General features: G+C 39.7%; 1 protein-coding gene across 4 annotated transcripts in view; it reads left to right on the top strand.

The window, feature by feature from the left end:
* The window catches only part of pde9aa (phosphodiesterase 9aa), a 107,030-nt gene extending 86,196 nt beyond the window's left edge, over nt 1-20,834 (top strand). For 3 of the 4 annotated variants that reach the window (XM_053440161.1, XM_053440162.1, XM_053440163.1), the window contains 4 exons: nt 7,883-7,987; nt 11,940-12,068; nt 20,309-20,404; nt 20,484-20,834. In XM_053440161.1, coding sequence (XP_053296136.1) covers nt 7,883-7,987; nt 11,940-12,068; nt 20,309-20,404; nt 20,484-20,534 — 381 coding nt within the window. In that variant the 3' untranslated portion in view covers nt 20,535-20,834. Of the gene's footprint in view, nt 1-7,882; nt 7,988-11,939; nt 12,069-20,308; nt 20,405-20,483 lie in introns of those variants that run through there. The other variant, XR_008341791.1, reaches the window with a different exon arrangement.
* Nucleotides 20,835-21,089: the final 255 nt, after the last annotated feature.

A 21,089-nucleotide genomic window follows, 5' to 3' on the forward strand; every position in this document is an offset into this window, starting at 1 on the left:
CCAGTCTTCTCTGTACTAGCAAAGTGCATGCTAACAAAATAGAATCTATCTTATTTTGTGTGCCTAGAATTGGTTTCCCTTTGCTGAGTTATTATAAGAGGCATTGTGTATCACTCCTGCTACTGATGAAAGGTCCATGTCTAGTTATATTTACAGAATGTTTTAGTGGTTATACTGTGGTTAATTAATGTTCTTAGGTAGACACAAGAGGCAATTGTTTTTAGTTGATATTTGTTGTCTCTAGAAGTTCAGATGCACTAGTCCATTACTATTTGAACCTCAGCATCTAGGGTTCCAAATTTGTAAAATAATATATTATACACATTATATGCATATTGTTGTTAACATTTTTCATTCAGTTGAAATACATCTTGAGGAGAAACATTTTGGGTTGTTTTGTGTCTATATAGGCCTACTATAAAAAGCAATTTGCTATTTTAATTTTGGTACTTTTACTTTTGATACTTAATTACATTTAATATGAGCGACTCTAAGACTTTTACTCAAATCCTTTTCTGACGGGTGACTTTTATTTTTACCGAAGTCACTTTAAGGTAAGATATCTGTACTTTTACTCAAGTATGTCTTTCAAGTACTTTATACACCACTGGTGATATGGGTGGGAGGGAATAAAAGGGGTTGGGGTTGACAGTGGTAGTGTGGAAATATGGGTTTGGATTGACTGGTGATGACTGGCAAAGTTAATGTGCCTGAACTGTTGTTGAGCTAATTTAATGTTTTAGAGGGTAACTGTCTCTTACTTCAGGCTAGGCTGAGGTCTCGCTTGAAAAAATCTGTCCCCCTGTCCAATTTTACCCTGGCATCCCTGACCTAGGTGGTGTTATCTTCCAATTGAAAGGTGAACCAGTGCATCTGAGAGCAGTTCAGTTCATGTACACGCAACCGGAAGGCGTTTGATAAAAAAACTACAGCTAGACCTACAGAAGCCTCCTTAACAACTATTTACACCGTATGTTATCCACTCTAACATTAAAGGACCAATCGTATGCCCATTTTACCACAGTTGATATGGTTCCTTGGGGTCTTAATGAAATGTCTGTAACATATTTTGGTCAAAATACCACAAGGATAATTTAGAACAGCACCCTTTTTGCCCCGTCTAAATCAGCACTCCGCAGATTGACCTGTTTTGAGAGCCTCACCCCCCTCTTCCCTTCCCCTCCTTCACGAGATACAAGCACCCAGATTTTTGTGGCTACTAGAGAGGAAGATACAATCTTGCAACCATATCGTTTTGAACCAGAGTCAGTTGGGCAGAAGCCTGGCTGCGAGAGCCCCAGCGCCCAAGCTCTGGGCTCTGGGCTCTGGGCTTGCAAGCCCGTCAGACATCTAAGTGGCTGCATAAACATGCCGATCGTCTAGGCGGAGACCCCCGGGCATCGAAGCTGTCTCCCCTGGGAGAGCCCGGATTAGAGCCCTGAGCGCGAGCCTGGCAAGATGATTGTTGGGGGTGGTCCAAGGCCAAGTAGCGAGACTCCCTACGTTGGAACATTACGTATTTTTCGGTCGTAATCACATTCGACGCCATCTAGCGTATCGTTTCTGACATAGAGGAACCACAACCAATCCCAGAAGTTGATTTTTTCCAGAGATTTTGGGACGGTAGACATGCCAGATACCCAAATTAACGTGTAGAAGCACTACCAAAGTGGAATTTTCATAATATGTCCCCTCTAACAAAAAAAATTGTAGACAAGGTGCCAATGACCACAAACTGAGAGAATTCTTTAATCTCATACAGTTAATCTGTTCACCATGAGGAGAGTACAGCCCAACTCATTCCACAGATACTCCCTCTCCAAGCAGTACCCAAGGTCAGGTTATAGATAAAGGGCCAACTAGCAGTACATTGCAGTGTCTACACTCATGGACTTGAACACCTAATTTAGATGCCCAGACAGAGAAGCACGAACTCCAATTATTTTGAGTATTACATCAGTGGTTAGACGTAAAGGTTAGGTATTCATGCTTTCGTGGATGGGTTAAACAAGGTAAGGGAAATAAATTGAGATGCTGTGGGAGACATCTTCAGACTTAAGGGGGACAATTGCTCATGTTACTCTGTTAGCGTTGGTCTACTGTTCAATCTTCTGGTCTCCTTGATGCATCAAGTCTACATTAAATTGTTCTTCATAAGACATCAGCTGCTGCCTGAGTTCTCCTTTTTCCAGCTTCCAAAAAAACTATTATCACACTGTCCATACGTCAATTATTTTGCAGCAAAACGAAAGATTTGAAAATGATATTAGTGACTTTTATACATCTTTGACCCTGAAAAAAGTGTTTTGACATTATACAAATATCTATGTTATTGTGCTCTAACCTTATATTACAGTCAAATGCCTTACATAGTGCGAGCTGTTTTCATGAAATGTCAAATGCCGTGGACGTACCAGGGAAAGTGATGATGAGGCGTTTCAGCAGCTTCAGGAGCAGTGTTGTCTAAGGGAGGGAGGTGCTCGGCTCTGTGGACTTGCCACTATGCATAACTTTTACATCGAGAGTAAAACCATAAAACCCACTAGAGTAGGGGTATTCAACTAAAAAGAGGTCCAGTTATAGAAATTTCTTGAAGCAAAGGTCCGAAAGATCATGATGTCATAAATTAATTCAGTACGATTCCAAAACTTTTTGACAATATTCATTGTCCCGTAACTTAGAACGGAACATATATGTATGATTGCAGATATGTATAATGTTCTCATTAAATAAATGTAGGGCTGCATTTAAAAATAGGAGAAAATTAATAAAATGTGAAAATTGTGCATGTTCACATAAAGGGCTAACTTCATAAAATAAGATAAAGGGAGCAAAAGCTTGAATTTCCCTTTTTCGGTTTCACATCTTAAATCAAAAATCTTAACCAATTTTACAGACAATAAATCTCAAGACATCTTAACAATTGAAGAGTTTGAGAATCACCTTCTTCCCCTCTTATTTCCCACTAACACTTCTTTCGTCTGTTTCTCTGCCTTTCTCCGTCTCACTCCTGTGTCTCTCCTTTACTCCACTCCTGTTTCTCTACCTTTCTCCGTCTCACTCCTCTGTTTCTCAACTTTCTCCGTCTCACTCCTCTCTCTCATCCTTTCTCCAGCTCGACTCCTCCGTTTCTCTCCCTTTCTCCATCTCACATGTTTCTCAACTTTATCCGGCTTAGTAGTCTGTATCTCTCCCTTTGTTTTCTCTACCTGTATCGCTATCTTTCTTTTTATTTCTACTGTCTTTTCGTGTGTAACTTGCCTCTAGCTCTCTCATCTGTCTGCACTGTAGAGTCGCAATCGATGCATGGAATGCATAAACCTAATTGTCGTGCGTTTCCTCATCCGCTAAACCACTACAGTAAGGACTACAAAAGCTGCGCCGGTTACAAATAGAAGCGCCCCCTTCAGGTTTTAAATATAATCCTCTGTTTTGGCTGTAGATCCGCGATCCACGGTACGTGAAGCGAAGGTGTGATCTAATTAGCATATGAATTGTAGTGAAACCGATGGTGAGGACTCACTTCACCATTGGATGAAACCACAGACCTTTGAAGCTCGTGATTGGCTGGTAGATCTGTTGCTATTGTCCACCCTTGATCATTATAATACACACGTGGACAAAACCCTCCCATACAATATTAATAATAAATAAAATAGTATATATATACATTTTTAGTAAGCCTATACCAAAAGCACTGCAGTTACTGAAGACTATACATATTTTCATGTGATGCAGTGATGTAGCTGTGTAATTCAGTGTAGCTTCTAGTCTTATTTGAAGTGTGCCATCAAGTCAGTGAGCTCCTGGCTGTGGAAGGATGGATCCATGTCATCTGTCCAGCTTCAATCAGCTGTTAACACAAGCAGTACAATCAGCACAGTTCAATGACAATATACCCCTATACATGTAACTCTTTCTTCTCTATCAACACCTGAACTTTTCAGTGCTGCTGCAAGAGCTACAAGGTCCGGTTGGATGTACCGGGAGTTCCTTCATTCTGGCTCATAGTACGTCTTAATACGTCATAATGGATTGGATGGTGGATCGTGGTCTAGATGGTTGCTGAGCATGGACTGTGCTTGCAGCGGGACTGCTTGGCATGTCATGTTGGGGTTGTCCTTCGGGATGTCTACCCTCATCAAATGCTGCTAGAGACTTTGATTATTGATGATGTTCTCCTGCACGTGGCATCTATTGCACTTCTGTCCGTCCTGGGAGAGGGATCCCTCACATGTGGCTCTCTCTGAGGTTTCTACATATTTTTTACCCTGTTAAAAGGGTTTTTAGTAGTTTTTCCTTACTCTTGCTGAGGGTTAAGGACAGAGGATGCCACACCCTGTTAAAGCCCTATGAGATGAATTGTAATTTGTGAATATGGGCTATACAAATAAAATTTGATTGATTGATTGATTGATTGATAATACGTCTTACAGGCAGCTGGAAAACAACATAGATAACATGAGTATATTATTAATGAACGGAAATAGCCTAGTTAATTCACCGTTGGAAGATCCAAAGTAGAAAATACAATTAATGCAGTTACTTACATACAATGGTGTCATTTTCCACACTGCAAATCCGGATTTGCAGCGAGAGCTTAGGGGGGCCTCAGGCTGTGAAAACACAATGATGAAATGGATTAGATAAAGTAAACTTAGAGAATGTATTTTATACAGCACAGCGCTTATCTTGTTTAATCTTACCCTTGGGGGCGTCCGTCATTTTCCTCACAAGTGTGAAGAAGACAGACAGTTTCCTATAAAATATAATAAGACAAAAAGTCTGGTTTATGAAAAAATTTAACAATAACAAACTGTTTAAGTTTAAGTAGATCATACATATTTAAACATACACTAGTTCTACTCAAGCAATCAATGCTCTCTTTTTCTTTTAGCAACTTTCTCACTAATCCCACAGTTGTTTACAGGCTATTCAGATCTAAGAGTTACTTAGCTTACTAGTTAGCAATGACGACTCTCTGTACCTTAGCTCTTACCGTAATTTGGGGATTTTGCGCCCGTCTTTTTCTCTTCAACTCCTCCACACTGGGCCTGTGGCTTTGCTTTCCAACGCAGTCATCCTCTCCTCCAGGGGAAACAGTTTGGTGTTGACTTCAGCAAGTTATTTACGCTGAAAATGGTCATTTATCGAACCACGCCAAACAACTGGTAGGAGTTTCTTGTTTGCAGGAGAGAGACGCTTCATTCCTTAGGCTGTGATTTGACAAACCCTCTAACGTGAAAAGTTAACGGCGGACATCGCCTCTTCAGGAATGGACATATTCACGAGCAGAGTATGATGTTTTCAGAGTTAAACTTCTCATATGACCTTTTCAATTTTGAAGCATATATTTTGCTTTTATATACTATATGTGTGTGACTGAGGAACAGTTTATTATTTCTGGTGTTAAATGAATGTAATTACATGATTCTTGCTGTTCTGGGTTTGTACCCTCAGAGTTGAATGAACTTATTATAAGCCGCTTTGGTTAAAAGAGTTTTTTAATGGAATACTGAGAAAGTTAAATAACAACATAAGGACAATTGAAGTCCAAATTTTCCTGGATGGTATTGAGAGCATTGCAATGTTAACAATGTATCATCAGTTGTACCCTCAAAATTGTATCACTGATTAGTGATTAACCTCATTATAGCAAACTTATGTATATAAGGTAAATCTATTCAAGCTACAATTTATGATTTTATAATTATACTAAGCCTGATGTATTTATAGGAGAGATTTTCTAAAAGGGGGTTAAGGCCGATATATGCTACTCCGTTTTGACGGACACGGACACATGGGAACGGCTTTGCCGCTGTGGAACGCCCTCTCCGAGCACCTCGGAGAGCTCTTCGTGCAACTCTGATTTGTCTAACTACGCGTCGGCCTTTCGGAGAGCCTAGGGACAGCCCTTGGCTGTGATTGGTCCGCTAACTACATCATTCCCATACAACGTCATTTCTGGAATCTCACATTTCCAACTCCGTCTCCTCTTCTGTTGTTGTTCTCGTCTTATAAAATATGTTACAAGCAAGTCCTCTTCCATGTCAAGCAGCTCCCGCTCCATTACCGTCCTTTTTCTGTTAGTTGCCACCGTTCACTGTGTGTGATGAAAGCCAGGAGGAGGTAAATAAACAATCGTGGACTTTTTAATACAGAGTTCACTCAGTGGTGTCACCATCGAGTGAAACTATTCTGATTTGCATTTGTAAAGATCACAGTTTTGGCATTTACATGTGAAGCCTCCCCTAGATCTAGGTGCAGGGGGGCCAACTGCCAAGCTTCTCAGGCTTGAAAAACTGCCTGAAACTGGAACCCCACGTGAACTGCCTGCATATTCCTGTGAACAGTCCTTAACCTGAACTCTCACAGAAATTTACAGGGGCATTAACTGACAAAAAAAAATTATTTACATGCATTGACAGGGAGCAAGCAGGATAAATAATCACCTGTTCAGAGCAATCAGGAGTTATTACATTTTTCAGCCATTAATCAACCAAGACAAGGTTGCCCAAAATGTGTAAGCAATCTATTGCCATTCGTGTGAAAAAATACAATCACCCCAAGGTGCTCAATGACTAGACGAGTAGCCCTGACTTCATGAGTCATTCAGTGCTAAGAAAAATTAATGAAAAAAGAGCTTCCACTCAATAACGGAGAAACTCCTTGGGTACCATGCCAGAAATTGTATTATTGATTTTTCATTTGGTTTAATACAATTGAACATTTTAGTAGATATATTTTTAGAAAAAAAGGTGAGGTTGATCTTAATATTTTGGGTTGGATTCTTAACTTTTTATGAGGTATGCCTCAGTTGTGGGGCTGCTGACAAGATGCCGCCCGCACCTTTACTAAACAAGGTCTTGGCTACGAATTTTATCTCCAGAACTCTGGAGTTCTTTTTTCCTTTGCCACATGTTTCCACAGAGGCCCCAGAGGCTTGGCAATTTGAGTCCTGTGTATTTTTGCACTTCAGACCAGCTTTTTGTGTCATATGGAGGAACCATGCTGAGCAGGCAGATTTCAAACAATGTCTGTCCCATTGAATATTTATTATTTATTAATATATTGTGTATGTGATCGGCTTATTTTGTGTGGATCACCTTCAGGGTTTGTGACACATTCTACAAGGGGGATGGTCGCTTCATGGGGACTGGGTAGGGGTGTTCGACAAAGGGTGAAAGAAGCACTATAGCAGTAACACTAATAATTAATTTCATGAACATTTGAAGCTGTTCTTGTCGAGACTAAGTTAAAATATGGACCTACAAATGGCCACGTTGTACTTTAAGTATATAATGTTAATACTAATATTGCACTCATATTGGTGATATTCTGTATTTTGCCTCCATATCATAAGTGCAGTTTAACATTAACATTTCTGTACCTTTAGCCAGCATTGAAGTTCTCAATGCAGGAGTTTTATTTGTAACAGTACTTTCCCACTTTGTTAATAATATTTTTACATAACCTAAGGATCTGAGTACCCCCGTCCTCTCTATCTACTGCTGACACTTTTGCTGCCAGGTACAGGAATTCTCTTTTACTGCTCGTCCTCTGGCAAACCTGCCCATAAAGTATTCAAAATCACCAATACAGAAATAAAATGCTATTATTTATGGACACACGCAGAGTTTAGTTTCATCATTCGAGGAATTCTTTCATATTAGCCAAGCAGCAGTGGTATTAATTTTCTAGGGTAGCAAGTCAGTGCACTTAAACTTAAAAGGCATTCCTTCTCACTATGCCAGGTTATGAACTATGCTTTTCGGTGTTTAAATCTTGTTTACAGTGGGGCTCAAAGAGTGTACTCTCTCAGACCCATCGTAATAACTATTTTCATGGTGACCTATGTCCTCTTACACTGTGCTCTTTTCAGCTGAAGATGGTGCTTATCAAATGCTGCGACATTTCCAATGAAGTGCGGCCCATGGAGGTGGCTGAGCCATGGGTTGACTGCCTGTTGGAGGAGTACTTCATGCAGGTGAGTCCACTAAAATGGGCAAATATTTTCAAATTGTGCCATTTTTATGCAAACAGCAATGCCATTAGTTTTCATTGTTTCCTATTTTTTCTTTAGTTTCATTGTAAAAAGTATCTAACCCCATTTCTTCCACTGAAAGAAATGGGGTTACTCTAAATAATATCAAAAATGTAATGTCATAATTATGAGATAAATATTTGAAATGATTCCTGACTGTTAAGGACAGAGGATTGTTCAGCACTATGAGACAAAATGTGATTTGTGAATATGTTGGATACAACCAGAATTAGATTGATCAATTGCTTGGGTCATAATTATAAGATGTAAGTCATAATTGTGAGATAAAGCCAGAATTATGAGATAAAAGTCAGAATTATGAGATACAAAGTAGTAATTATAACATACAGAGTGGAAATTATGTGATATAAATTCATAATTGTAATAGAGAAATCCATAACTATGAGAGAAAAAGTTACAAATTATTAGACAAAGTCTTATAAGATAAAAGGTTTATGAAATACTTTTATACAACAGTAGAAGGAGCCGCCTTTTTGCTGGTATATCCTCTTCACTTAATATGAAAATGAACTGCAAGTACATTGAGGACACCTTTAAACGGGGCTTTACAGGTGAGGAAATACATATGCAATAATATCTTTCACTGTAGAATCTAGCAAATGTTGTTTACAATATGTTGATTGAACCTGGATGTTCAATGTGTTGGGATTATTCTACATTAAGCGTAGCACCATTAATTGGTGTGCCTTTGGGTATTCAAAAAATTCGTCTGTCAGAAAATATAATAATATTAAATAATAACTTCAATTGACAGTAAAGCTACCTGGGCACCACCCTTAAAAAGGAAGTGGAAAAGATAGCCAATTTATTGATGAAGTGTAGTGAAGTGAAGAAAAATTACGAACTACAAGTTTGGAAATCTGATTAATAATTAAATTAACAAATTTAACCAAAAATACCAAGTCAGCAAAGTTGAAGGATATAGAGATCTTGACAATGTAGAGGTAGGCCAAATTCACACAATTTACTGACAAAAGCATGTGTGTTAAAGAGCGTGTTTCAAAATGGCAGCCGGCCACTAAAGGCTGGTGCATGCTTCTGCAATAAGGCTGCGGCTTTTCACACAGTTGTGTCAACGGACTATTTTTAATTTATGGTTCTCCAAAGGTTGCGCGTGTTGCAAAAATTGGGCGAAGCCCGCAAGAAGGGGTACACAATCACGCAAAGGGCACGCAAGGGTAACGCAAGAGGCTCTTGCGCTTGCGTGTCCTTGCGTGTCTCTGAAAACGCAGATGCACGCACAGGCCTTTAGAAGACAAAGGCCACATGGAAAGGTGGGACCATGTGGCTTAGGTGTGATGTTACATATGTATGTTAATTTTGGGGAGATGTGTATGAGTTTTGTTAAAGAAAGTTTTCAATTGCATGCAAATACCCTAACTCTGAATAGCTTTATTGTAACATAAATAACAACCCTGTGTTACCATTTCATGAAAAAGGGGGAAAAGGTAATTGATGGTATGTTGGAGTCCAGTGGCTCCCGTTGATGTATTCTGTTGGCAAGACTTTGTGTCGTATCAGCTCTGTGCTGAAGTACTTAGGCAGGCTCTTGCGCTGCTGCCTTTTGAAAGGTTTTAGCAGTCTGCTTTAGGCAGGCCTGCTTGGAGGTCAGAAGAGCTTTTGTAGGGAGGCTGGTTGAGCAGGAGAGGTACCCCTCTCCTCCAGGAGAAATTAAGTAAGAGTGAGCGATATTCATTTCTCCTGGAGGAGAGTGAAGAGAGAGGTGACTGGGGATTTATTAGCCTGGTGACCTCATGGTTCTTGGGGCACACAGTGACCAATAGTGGTTGAAAGTTGTGTCCAGGGGCAGGTTTAACACCTAGTTGTGAAGATGAAGGACCATGGGAGAATGAGTTGTGTAAGCTCACCTTTGTCTTAAGAATGAAGGAAACAAGTAGTCGCCGGCGTGGCTACACATATAGACCGAACTTTTTTTCACTAATAGTAGGTCCAAACAAATTAATTATCAAAGAAATGCACAAATCTAAAGGAACAACAATGAACATGTTTTAAAAAGCTTTTTTGTAGGTGCAAAAGACTATTCATGCCATGTGCCTTTTTTCTAATGTTCTTAATGGCTTGGATTTCTTTCAGTACTATGTAGAAAAAAGAAAGTAAAAATAATCCCAAACAAAGAGGTGTGCTCTTTTTGACCAGTGTAATAATACAATTTGACTCTGATTTACAGTCACTAGGTCAGATGACATCAGGGGTGTATGGGTGAAGGCTTTAAGTTGGGGGTGTTGTCGTGGAAGGGGGATTTTTTGGTTTGTTCTGCCTGGGGTTAAGAATAGCCCATAGAAATCTGTTGTGAAAATTCCATTCAGGTCGAATACTATAATATGAATAAAAATGATGTCAGACCCCAGCCAAACCATAGTTAAAAAGGTTCAAAAGGCTGTTGCATGCCGCCGACAAGAACACATCCACATATGCAAAATATTTTAACCCTAACCCTATTAAAGCAGCCCCCCCATCAACCACGACTGTCAGACAGGGGAGGGGGAGTTGCCGTCATTTATAGAAAATGTAATCCCATTTTTCAGAATTGTTTTTAAACTGTAAATAAATGCAAAAACCCAGCACTTATTTTCATAATAAAAGACCGCCCAACCCTAATAGTTTTTTTATTATATCAGAGTTTGCTGGCTCATTACATTTTGTACCAACATTTTATAAAATCCTTATCTTGGGTGATTGTAACATAAATTTCTGCGGTTTTACTTTTTTTAATTAAGTTTTATTACAGATTAGAGACACTGTGATTATTTATCTCAGTCAAGCAATACATGAACCAACTCACTCAAAGGGTCACACTTTTGTAACGGTATTAGTCCTAACAACATTGAAACTAAGGATATCTGTCTGTCTGACCACAAAGCATTTTTATTTAATGTGGTTTTATCCCAACTACCTTTCAACCTTGATGCACCTGTTAACAGCCATGATTATAATCCTACGTCTGTTAGCAAGTTTTCTGAGCTTTTTACTTCTGCTTCTTTAACTGCTTTTAATCCAAATTTGAACACAGCGGAACTGGTGTCCCATATTAATCACACCTGTCACACGGTCCTGAACTCTTTAGCCCCCTACGGTCACCAAAAATTCCAGGATGGCAGCCCAGCCCTGGCTAAATGAAACCACCCATGCATTTAAAAGAGTCTATAGGAGAAAGGAATGCAAATTGAAAAAAAAAAAGTTTACATGTATCCTGTGACATCTGAAAAGCTGCAATGATAGTCCACCAAACAGCAGTTAAAGACGCAAAAGCATCATTCTTTTCTAACTTGATTTTAATCAATTACTCTAATACTAGAATTTTATGTTTGGTAATAGATTTTACCATCACCCCCTCCCCCTCTCATTTTAGAGATGCTTTAAAAGACATGTGTGAGTTTCTTTAATGCTTTTCCAGGCAGAGTGAATATCATTAGGCAACAAATCATTTTTGCAAATTTAAACCCGTCCCACTCTCTTGACCACCCCATTTGCACACCACACAACAACATCAACAACATAATTCTACCTTCTGTCTCATATTAACGATTTTCTGTTTCATAATGTCAACTTTTGTATCTCATATCTTTGATCTCACAATTATGAAATTTCTATCTCATTTTTATGATTTCCTATCTCAAAATCTTGTAATTTTTTTTTTTATTATTATCAAGACTGAGTTTCCCTTTTATTTTATTTTTCAGTGGCAGAAATGGGCTCCATAGAAAAGTAGACTCAGCATTTTACTTATATAAGATAAATATTATATAGGATTATTATTCTGGTTGCATTATTGAATGAGCCGAAAGATCATTTCTCCATCCTATCACTGTTATGTGAGATGTAACCTTTTAATCTTTGTGGATGTTCTGTGCAGAGTGACAGGGAGAAGGCTGAAGGGCTTCCTGTTGCTCCATTCATGGACAGAGAAAAGGTCACCAAACCAACAGCTCAGATTGGATTCATCAAGTTTGTCCTCCTCCCAATGTTTGAGACTGTTATGAAGGTGAGTATTCAGGATAAAGTCAGGTTACATTTAAGGCTGTTATGGAAGTTTTCTGGAAGCTGGGGAAAGGAGAATAATTTAATGTAGACTTAACCCATCAAAGACCAGAAGGTGGAACAATATACAAAGGCCACCAGAGTACCATGAGCAATGGTCACCCAGAAGTCTGAAGATGTTTTCCAGAGCATCCCAGTATATCTCCCTCTACTTGCATCACACATTCCAACAGCACATCTATGAATGGCTAGAATTGCTGTAACTCTCTATGTTATGTAGTAGAAACAAACTTGACAAACTATTTTGTATTTAGATAGTAAGCATTCGAAGTCTGTCAAGAGACTTTTATGACTTGTATTTACATACTACAAATGTTTATCTACGGAGCTGTTTTATGGTCGGAACGGTTTGTGGCGTGAATACGGTGAGACTATTTGTGACTTAATTACCCATCAAAGGAAGGAGTGTATGTCTTCTTATCACCTAAGGAAACCCATGTGAATCAGCTGCTAATGTTTCAATCAATCAATCAAATTTTATTTGTATAGCCCATATTCACAAATGACAATTACAATCATCAAGATTAAAGTCTTCAAGATTAAAGATTAAAGTCTCTAGCCGCATTTGATGAGGGTAAGCATCCCGAAGGACAACCCCAACATGACATGCCAAGCAGTCCCGCTGCAATCACAGTCCATGGTCAGCAACCAGCAGGACCACGATCCACCATCCAGACCAGAATGCCACTCCAGTCCTCAGTCACCGTCCACCGCCACCCACCACGAGCCGCTGCCGCGGTCCTGGTCCAATGCCCGTACCCGATGCCAACGTGACACAGGGTCCACCACCAATTTGCACGAATTGGGAGCGATGAGAAAAGTACAATTTAAACCAGTTAAGGGCGGTTCCATTAATGTTAATTAACTGTTTGAGTCTTTGTAATAAAATTTGCTGGGCAATTGTGTCGAATGCTGCACTGAGATCTAACAGAACGAGGACAGACACAAGTCCCTGATCTGAGGCTATTAAAAGGTCATTAGTGACTAGGGATGGGCATTCGATTAAATTGTCTTCGTCGATCGTCGGGAGAGTTAATGACGAATTTTCGATTAATCATTAATATTTTCAAGTTAAAAAATTCACTATTTATAAGATTTAAAATCTTAAGCAGCGGAGCCGACAGCTAGAAGCCGGTGCTACTAAACACAACTGACCCTCGTTTTTTTTTTTTTCAAAACAAAATAATAATAATATAAAAAAACATAATGTTAAACAACAACTTCAAATATATAATACTTATGTCTGACAGGTTTGGCCAAATGTAACTCAAAACTATCAAACAAGGTACTGAGTCGAGAAAGCTTCATAAAAAATAACCAGTAACTTACATACAACTTCAGCACCAGCCTACGGATTTGTGTTGAGAAAGATGAGCATGTTAACATGCTCTGGGGTCAGACGCGAACGCAGCCTGGTGACCGTCAGTCCAGCCGCCGAAAAAACCGCTCTGACGGGACTGACGTCGCCGTGATACACAGGTAGCTCCGTGCTAACTTGGCTAGCCTGGCCGCGGCTCCGGTGTTTGCGCTCCCCTCGTCCGTGTCAGACAACGCAGGCTCCTTGTCTCCCCCAGCCTCTGGGATAGCTTCGCAGTGTTGGCAGTGAACCCTCTTCATGTTTACTTTGGAAATGGAACTACACGGTAACTCGCAGCCAGTCGCAGGTAACTGAGTAGGACTGTGGCGTTTTTTTCGATGAAAAAATTATTTCATCGAGGAAATTCTTAATGATCAATTAATCGATCGTCGATTAATTATGCCCATCCCTATTAGTGACTTTTGCCAAGGCTGTCTCTGTACTGTGATTGGCTCTAAACCCCGACTGAAAGTTTTCATATATATTATTTTCCTGGAGAAACTCACACAGCTGATTGGCTACAACTTTTTGTTGAGGGCAGGAGATGGTTGATTTTATTTCTAATAGTTAGAATTTTATCATTAAAAAAGGTCATAAAGATATTGCTATTTAGGGATCGAGGAATACTGGGTTCGGTGGAGGTGTGACTCTCTGTCAGCCTGGCTACAGTGCTGAAGAGAAACCTGGGGTTGTTTTTATTGTCTTCTATTAGTTTTGAATAGTAGGCGGCTCTTGCTTTTTGGAGAGCCTTTTTATATTCTTTAACACTATTCTTTCAGTCTATGAGGTTTTCAACATGGTTGCTGGAGCGCCACTTCCTTTCTAGTTTTCTTGATAATTGTTTTAACTCATTTGTCTGGGAATTATACCACGGAGCTAATTTACTATGTTTGACATTTTTCTTTTTTAGAGGGGCTATTGAATCTAATGTTAATCGTAATGAGTCTGCAGAGCTATCGACGAGGTGGTCGATCTCAATGGAGCTCGGAATTTTAAAGAATTTGTTCTTTATATTTACTGATAATACGGGTTTAAATGTAATTGGAATTATTTCCTTAAATTTAGCTACAGCACTATCGGGTAGAAATCTAGAAAATTACTTTTTTATTAGTGGCATATATTCAGTTATTGAAAAATCAAAGGTTATTAAATTATGGTCTGATAGAGCTGGATTGCGCGGAAGTACTGTTAAATGTTCAATTCCGGCACCGTACGATAATATAAGGTCAAGTGTGTGGTTACAATAATGAGTAGGTTGGTGTACACACTGACTGAAACCAATCGAGTCTAGTATTGAACTAAATGCTACGCTAAGGCAATCTTTCTTATTGTCAACATGTATATTAAAGTCACCAACAATAATAATTTTATCGGTCTTTAGGACTAAGTTTGATAAAAACTCAGGGAATTCCGTTAAAAATTCAGTATAAGCCCTGGGAGCACGGTAAACTACAGCAAATATGATTGGCTGTTGGTGTTTCCTGGATTGGCGTGGAAGGCTAAGAACCAGACATTCAAATGATTTGTAGCTGAGTTTAGGTTTAGGATTAATTGATAGACTGGAGTTAAAAATAGTAGCAACTCCACCTCCTCGTCCGAGTTCTCTGGGAACCTGTGAATTTATGACTGGGGGGAGTAGATTAATTTAGACTGACATATTCATCAGGATGCAGCCATGTCTCAGTGAGGGATAATAAATCTATGTTGTAATCGGATACTAGTTCATTACCTAAAATAGCCTTAGTTGACAGTGATCTAATGTTTAAAAGACCACATTTAAAAGTATTAGTTCCCTGTGTTGTTTCAGAGGTTGTTTTAGTTTGTATTAGATTATTGTGTGGAGTTCTCGCTCTGTTATTGTTTAATTTCAATAATTTAATCGGACGGTGGATAGACACAATCTCTATGGGGTTTTGTGACTGATCCAGAGGGAGCGCAGAGAAGTGTTTAGCACTGCAGCTCTGCTTCCTGGTCCCAACTATGGGTTGTCATGTTATAGATTTAGTAATATTCCTAGATAAGAGAGCTGCTCCATCCCAAGTGGGATGAACGCCGTCTCTCATAACAAGACCAGGTTTTCTCAAAAAAGTTTGCTAATTATCAACAAAGCCCACGCCGTTTACAGGACACCACCTCGACAGCCAGCGGTTAAAAGATAACATGCGGCTAAACATGTCATCACCTGTTGTATTAGGGAGCGGGCCAGAGAAAACTACTGTGTCTGACATCGTTTTTGCGAAAGCACACAACGACTCAACATTCACTTTAGTGACCTCCGACATGCGAAGCCGGGAGTCATTGCTGCCGACGTGAATTACGATTTTATTGTATTTACGTTTAGTTTTAGCCAGCAGCTTTAGTTTAGATGCGATGTCGCCGGCTCTGGCCCCTGGGATGCAATTAACTATGGTCGCTGGTGTCACTAACCTGACGTTTCTCAGAACCGAGTCGCCAATAATCTGAGTTTGTTTATCAGCGGGTGCCTCGCTGAGTGTAGAGAATCTATTTGAAACGTGAGCTGGTGGCTCTTTAATCGTGGGCTTTTTAAGACTAGCAATATGCCCCCTCCGGACCGTCACCCAGCTGCCCTGGGCTCCCTGCTGCACGGGACTAGTCAGGAGGCTGCTAGTTAAGGCTAGGCTACGTGCTAAGCTAGGTGGCTCCGCGGCCTTACTGCAGTAAAGTGAGCCGTCATCTGGGAAGCCAGCCGCCACCGGGTTTTTTTTGCGCGTCTACTTGTGGCTTTACAATAAAACAGCATGGTTGGCTGAAACGGCCTAAAATTACTACAACTATAACTTTATTTTTTATTTTTTTATTTTTAAAATCTTCATGGCGTATCTGCTCATGTCAAGTATCATGTATTTTTACTGCAAATTAAAGGACAAGTCTGTAAAAAAGAAAAAATGTGTACATAATGTAACCATATTTGGATGCTGATTAAAAATATCCCTTGAGAGGTTATAAGTTACTTCGAGTGGATTCCTGTTCATGGTGTCTCTGACTATGCTGATACAAATTTTTGGGCACTTTTACTGTAGAATAACTGAGAAAATTAAACGGCAAATCTGGGAAGTGGCCCAATGCATTCATAATGTTACCATATTTGGAAGCTTATAAAAAATATTCCTTGAGGTTATAAGTTACTTCGCGTGGATTCCTCTTCATGGTGTCTCTGACTATGCTCATACAAATAACTGAGAAAATTAAAGGGAAAATCTGTGAAAAAGGACGAATGTATTCATAATGTAACCATATTTGGAAGCTTATAAAAAATATTCCTTGAGAGGTTATAAATGACATCGAGTGGATTCCTGTTCATGGTGTCTCTGACTATAATGATACAGTTTTGAGTATTTTTACTGTAGAATAACTGAGAAAATTAAAGAGCAAATCTGTGAAAGTGGCCAAAGGCATTCATAATGTAACCATATTTGGAAGCTTATAAAAAATATTCCTTGAGAGGTTACAAGTTACTTCGAGTGGATTCCTGTTCATGGTGTCTCTGACTATGCTGATACACAGTTTTGAGTATTTTTACTGTAGAATAAGTGAGAAAATTAAAGTGCAAATCTGTGAAAGTGGCCCAATATACATCTTTGGATGGAATTTTAAGATATTCCTTAATAGGTTATGAGTATTTCCAGTGGATTCCTGTTCATAGGGCCTCTGACTATGCAATGTCCACATTCAAATTTAGATGGAACCTCCTGTTTTCACAGACTCATTCCACTTCAACATGATAGTAGAACATCTCTGAGTGTCAGCGACATTATATCAGTAAAGACTGAACTAAATGTTCAAAATGACTCCCCTTTAAACTGAAAAGGGATTTTGTTTTATTTTTTAAACAATTAATTAATTGTTACTGAATATCATTTAGGTGTCTTACCTTCCTCCATGTTGTTCTCTCAAAAAAGCATTTCCAAATAAATGTACAAGGATATGAGGTGGAGTGTGTCAACTTGTTGTATTTGTAGTAATTTTAGGCCGTTTCAGCCAACCATGCTGTTTTACCGTATAGCCACAAGTAGACGTGCAAAAAAAAAAACGGTAGCGGCTGGCTTCCCAGATGACGGCTCACTTTACTGCGGTAGCCGGCTAACTACGTCTAACAGAGTTTCTAAGCTGCGGAGCCGAGCTTCTAAGTCGCTAAGCCTCGCCTCCATCGCTACCAACACACTAAATGTATTACAAGTACCTCTACTGTTAAGGGAGGCAGAGGAGTAAGTAAACATAAGACACTCGGAGCAAGAGAGAGCAGTGGAGCAACAGGGAGAGAGAGAAGACATCGCTGCTATAGAGCTACGAGGGTGAGCTCAGAAAGAACACAGAATCACCAAGGAAGATAGAGTATGGGCTGTTATGTGTGGGTGTTTAACTACAGACCGGTGATTTTAGCCGTAGAGAAAAGGCTGTGTTTAGCGGAGGAGCTAATATAGAGAGCGACCACCGCCAGCAGAAAGAAAACAGGCAATGACGCAGCACGCTTACCGTAATGACTTCAGACCATGTTTAGATTCCTCTCCTTTCCCCAGTTATGGAACCAGTTTGGATTGGCTCAGAGGGACAGCCCTCAGTCCTCCTATATAAGATCTGTGTTTTTGACTGTTCTGCATCTTCACTCTGAGATCCTTAGGACTCTTGGAGTGTTGATCCTTTCTGTAGAAAGCCCCTTATTAAATACATGTTGATAACTTTGTTGTTTCCAGCCTCTTGTATCTCCAGATTTCTATCAGAGTTACATGTAGGTGTTTGCATACTATTGGATAGTTAAGCCTAAAGTATGCATTCCTAAATTACATTCTGTCTTTACATCTTGCCACTTATGAAAGAAAGAGAGGAAGTTGGTGCCTCTCTGACTAGCTCATCTGAGTTAGATATGAAAGTCCATGAGCGTAGACACTACAAATTACTGTTTGTTGGCCCTTTGTCAATAACCTGACCTTGGGTACTGCTTAGAGAGAAGGGAGTATCTGTGGAATGAGGCAGGCCCCACTCTCCCACTGGTGTACAGAAGTAATATACACTATATACATTATATAAATAGTGGTATATACAGTAAGGTGTAAGGATGGTAAAAAAATCCTCAATAATGGTAACTTATTGACAGCATCTGTCTGTGGTCCTGAAGATTTGGCTAGAATATTTTGACATTTCTAACTGTCTGAAAGCTGTTCACATTAAAAAATCTGTGAAAAAACATTTCACAGATAGGAGTTATAGATTTTGAATTAGAGCATTTTGTTTGGGAAGTTCTCCTGATGTCTTATCTGTCACTCGCTCTCTCCCACACCTGCAGTCATTAGTGAGTTACACACGCTGAGGGTGGGGCAATTGGGGAAAGGGGGACAGTGAAATCTTTATATTAACCACTTCAAAAGTGTGGATCAACCCCATAGGTAGTTTAGTGGTTAAAGCAGAGGGTCAGGGACCCAGAGGTGGCGAGTTCAAGTCCCAGTGAGTTCAGATCTTTAACATTATAATTTTCTTTGTCTTTCAGAGGGGAACTGTTGAACTCTTTAAAATAATCAAAAGTCAATGACATTTAAAGTCAATGTGATTGGATCAGTGGGTTGAGCCTCTGACTAAGTGATCCACTGGTCGTGAGTTCAAAACCAACAGAAGCCAAAAGCTCCTTTTGAACAAATATATTAGTGTATGCAGTGATAGCGCCACTTAGTGGTCAGTTTGAAAATGAAGTGTGGCAATCAACCCCAAAATCCTGTCACATTAGCAGAGTCCAACCCTGATCAGGTCAAGGCTATCGCTATCACTTCATATACACTAATAGTGATAGCGCCATATAGTGGTTAATGTGAAAATGAAGTTAGAGCAATCGACCCCAAATTCGGTCACATGATCAGATCCCTGACCTGAAGAGATGAGTGTGTATGCAGTGTTAGTGCCACCTACTGATCAAGTGTGTCTCTCTCTCTCTCTTCAACCAGCCAGTCTCAGTCTCACGCCGGGTTCACACCGGACGCGGACGCGACGCTGAATCGCCACACATCGCTAATAATATCACCAGTTGACCCAGCATATGCTATATAAAAGCATATACTTATTTGTTGCTCCAACATAAACTGCAGCAGCGTCCCAATGTTTGTCTTTTTTGGTGTTGTCTTTAACTGAACGGCGTCCGGTGTGAACCGCACAAAGGTTTAACACGGGGGTGGATGGGAGGCGCTTGGCTTTTCTGGCATGGCGCACACTTCAGCAACGCTTCAGCCTTCGCTGTGAACCGGGCTTCAGTCTCTCTCTCTCTCTCTCGGGGTCTGTCTCTCTCTCTTAAAGCGTTCAGTCTGTCTCTCTTCCCCAACAAAAAAGATTTGGTCTGTGGATCTGGACGCTGAAGGCACCCATTCGAAATTTCTCGGCAGGAGGAATTTTATAGTTGTATGTTGCTACAGCTCTAAGTGATGTTTCATAATAATGACGATCAATATCTTACTTAATAAAATAGAGTAAACAAAGTTTAACTCTATTCTGAGATAGTGTTGAGTTATTTGTTCTCTACTCTACAAACACACATTATTTAATACCTACAGACTGATTGTCATGTTTTAAGCTCAGGGGACTTTGGGTGAATTTGAAAAGCTTTAGGATTTTTTTTAAGTAGTTCATGGTTGGTTGAGGTTCTGCTTTGGAATATTGTACCTGTAAACAGATATCCTGAAGAATACTTCAGGATATCAAGATTATGATGCATTACTCTACTGGATGCTGGAGTTACCTCCCTTCACCTCATAAATTAACAAAATATGGCATATCTTTTACAAACGTATTGCAGTGATGATACATACATTGGTGTGTGTGTGTGTCAGCTATTTCCACAGATCGAGGAGGCAATGGTGCAGCCACTCAGAGAGTCTCGGGACCGATATGAAGAACTCAAACAGATTGATGATGCCATGAATGAGGTTGGAGGATTTCTATAAGTGTACATTTCATCTGCCCTTGATGCGGATTGTGGCTGATAACTATGAATGTTCTTTACAGGTGCAGAAAAAAAAAAGTGAGAACTTGACCATGGGAGGGAAGAAGATGTAAACATTTTTGAGAGGGTTGGAAAGAACTCTTGCCATACTTCCTCCATCCATCCATCAATCGAACTAAGCATACATCTGTCTTGGGCCATAGATGGATGCATAGTTGGATTCACCTACCCAGCCTACTATCTCCCTACATCCCACCTATCCATCAATCCACTTCACTTTCACATTTGTACAGCACAGACTATTTAAGTGAAACATATTTAGATATGTAATTATTTAAATGACTTGTTTTGTAAAGATTTTGAAGGTTATTTGTTCTTTGCTACAAAAGTAAAGGTATTACTTTAATTACAAACTTGTGTCTGAACCGTTGATGTTGCTGCTTATTAGGGCCCGAGCACCGAACAGTAGGAGAGGGTGGGAGGAAATTGTAAGGATTATTATTTGGGCCAGAGCACCGAACGATGGAAGGCCCTATTGAAGTTGTAATGATTATTGTTATAAGGGCCCGAGCATGGAACGGTGGGAGGCCCTATTGGAAAAAGATTATTATTATTATAATTTTTCCGGCAAAAGAAGGGGCTTTTTGAGGGCTTCAACATGCTCAAAA

Source organism: Pleuronectes platessa, chromosome 14, assembly GCF_947347685.1.
Source record: "Pleuronectes platessa chromosome 14, fPlePla1.1, whole genome shotgun sequence".
Lineage (NCBI taxonomy): Eukaryota > Metazoa > Chordata > Actinopteri > Pleuronectiformes > Pleuronectidae > Pleuronectes > Pleuronectes platessa.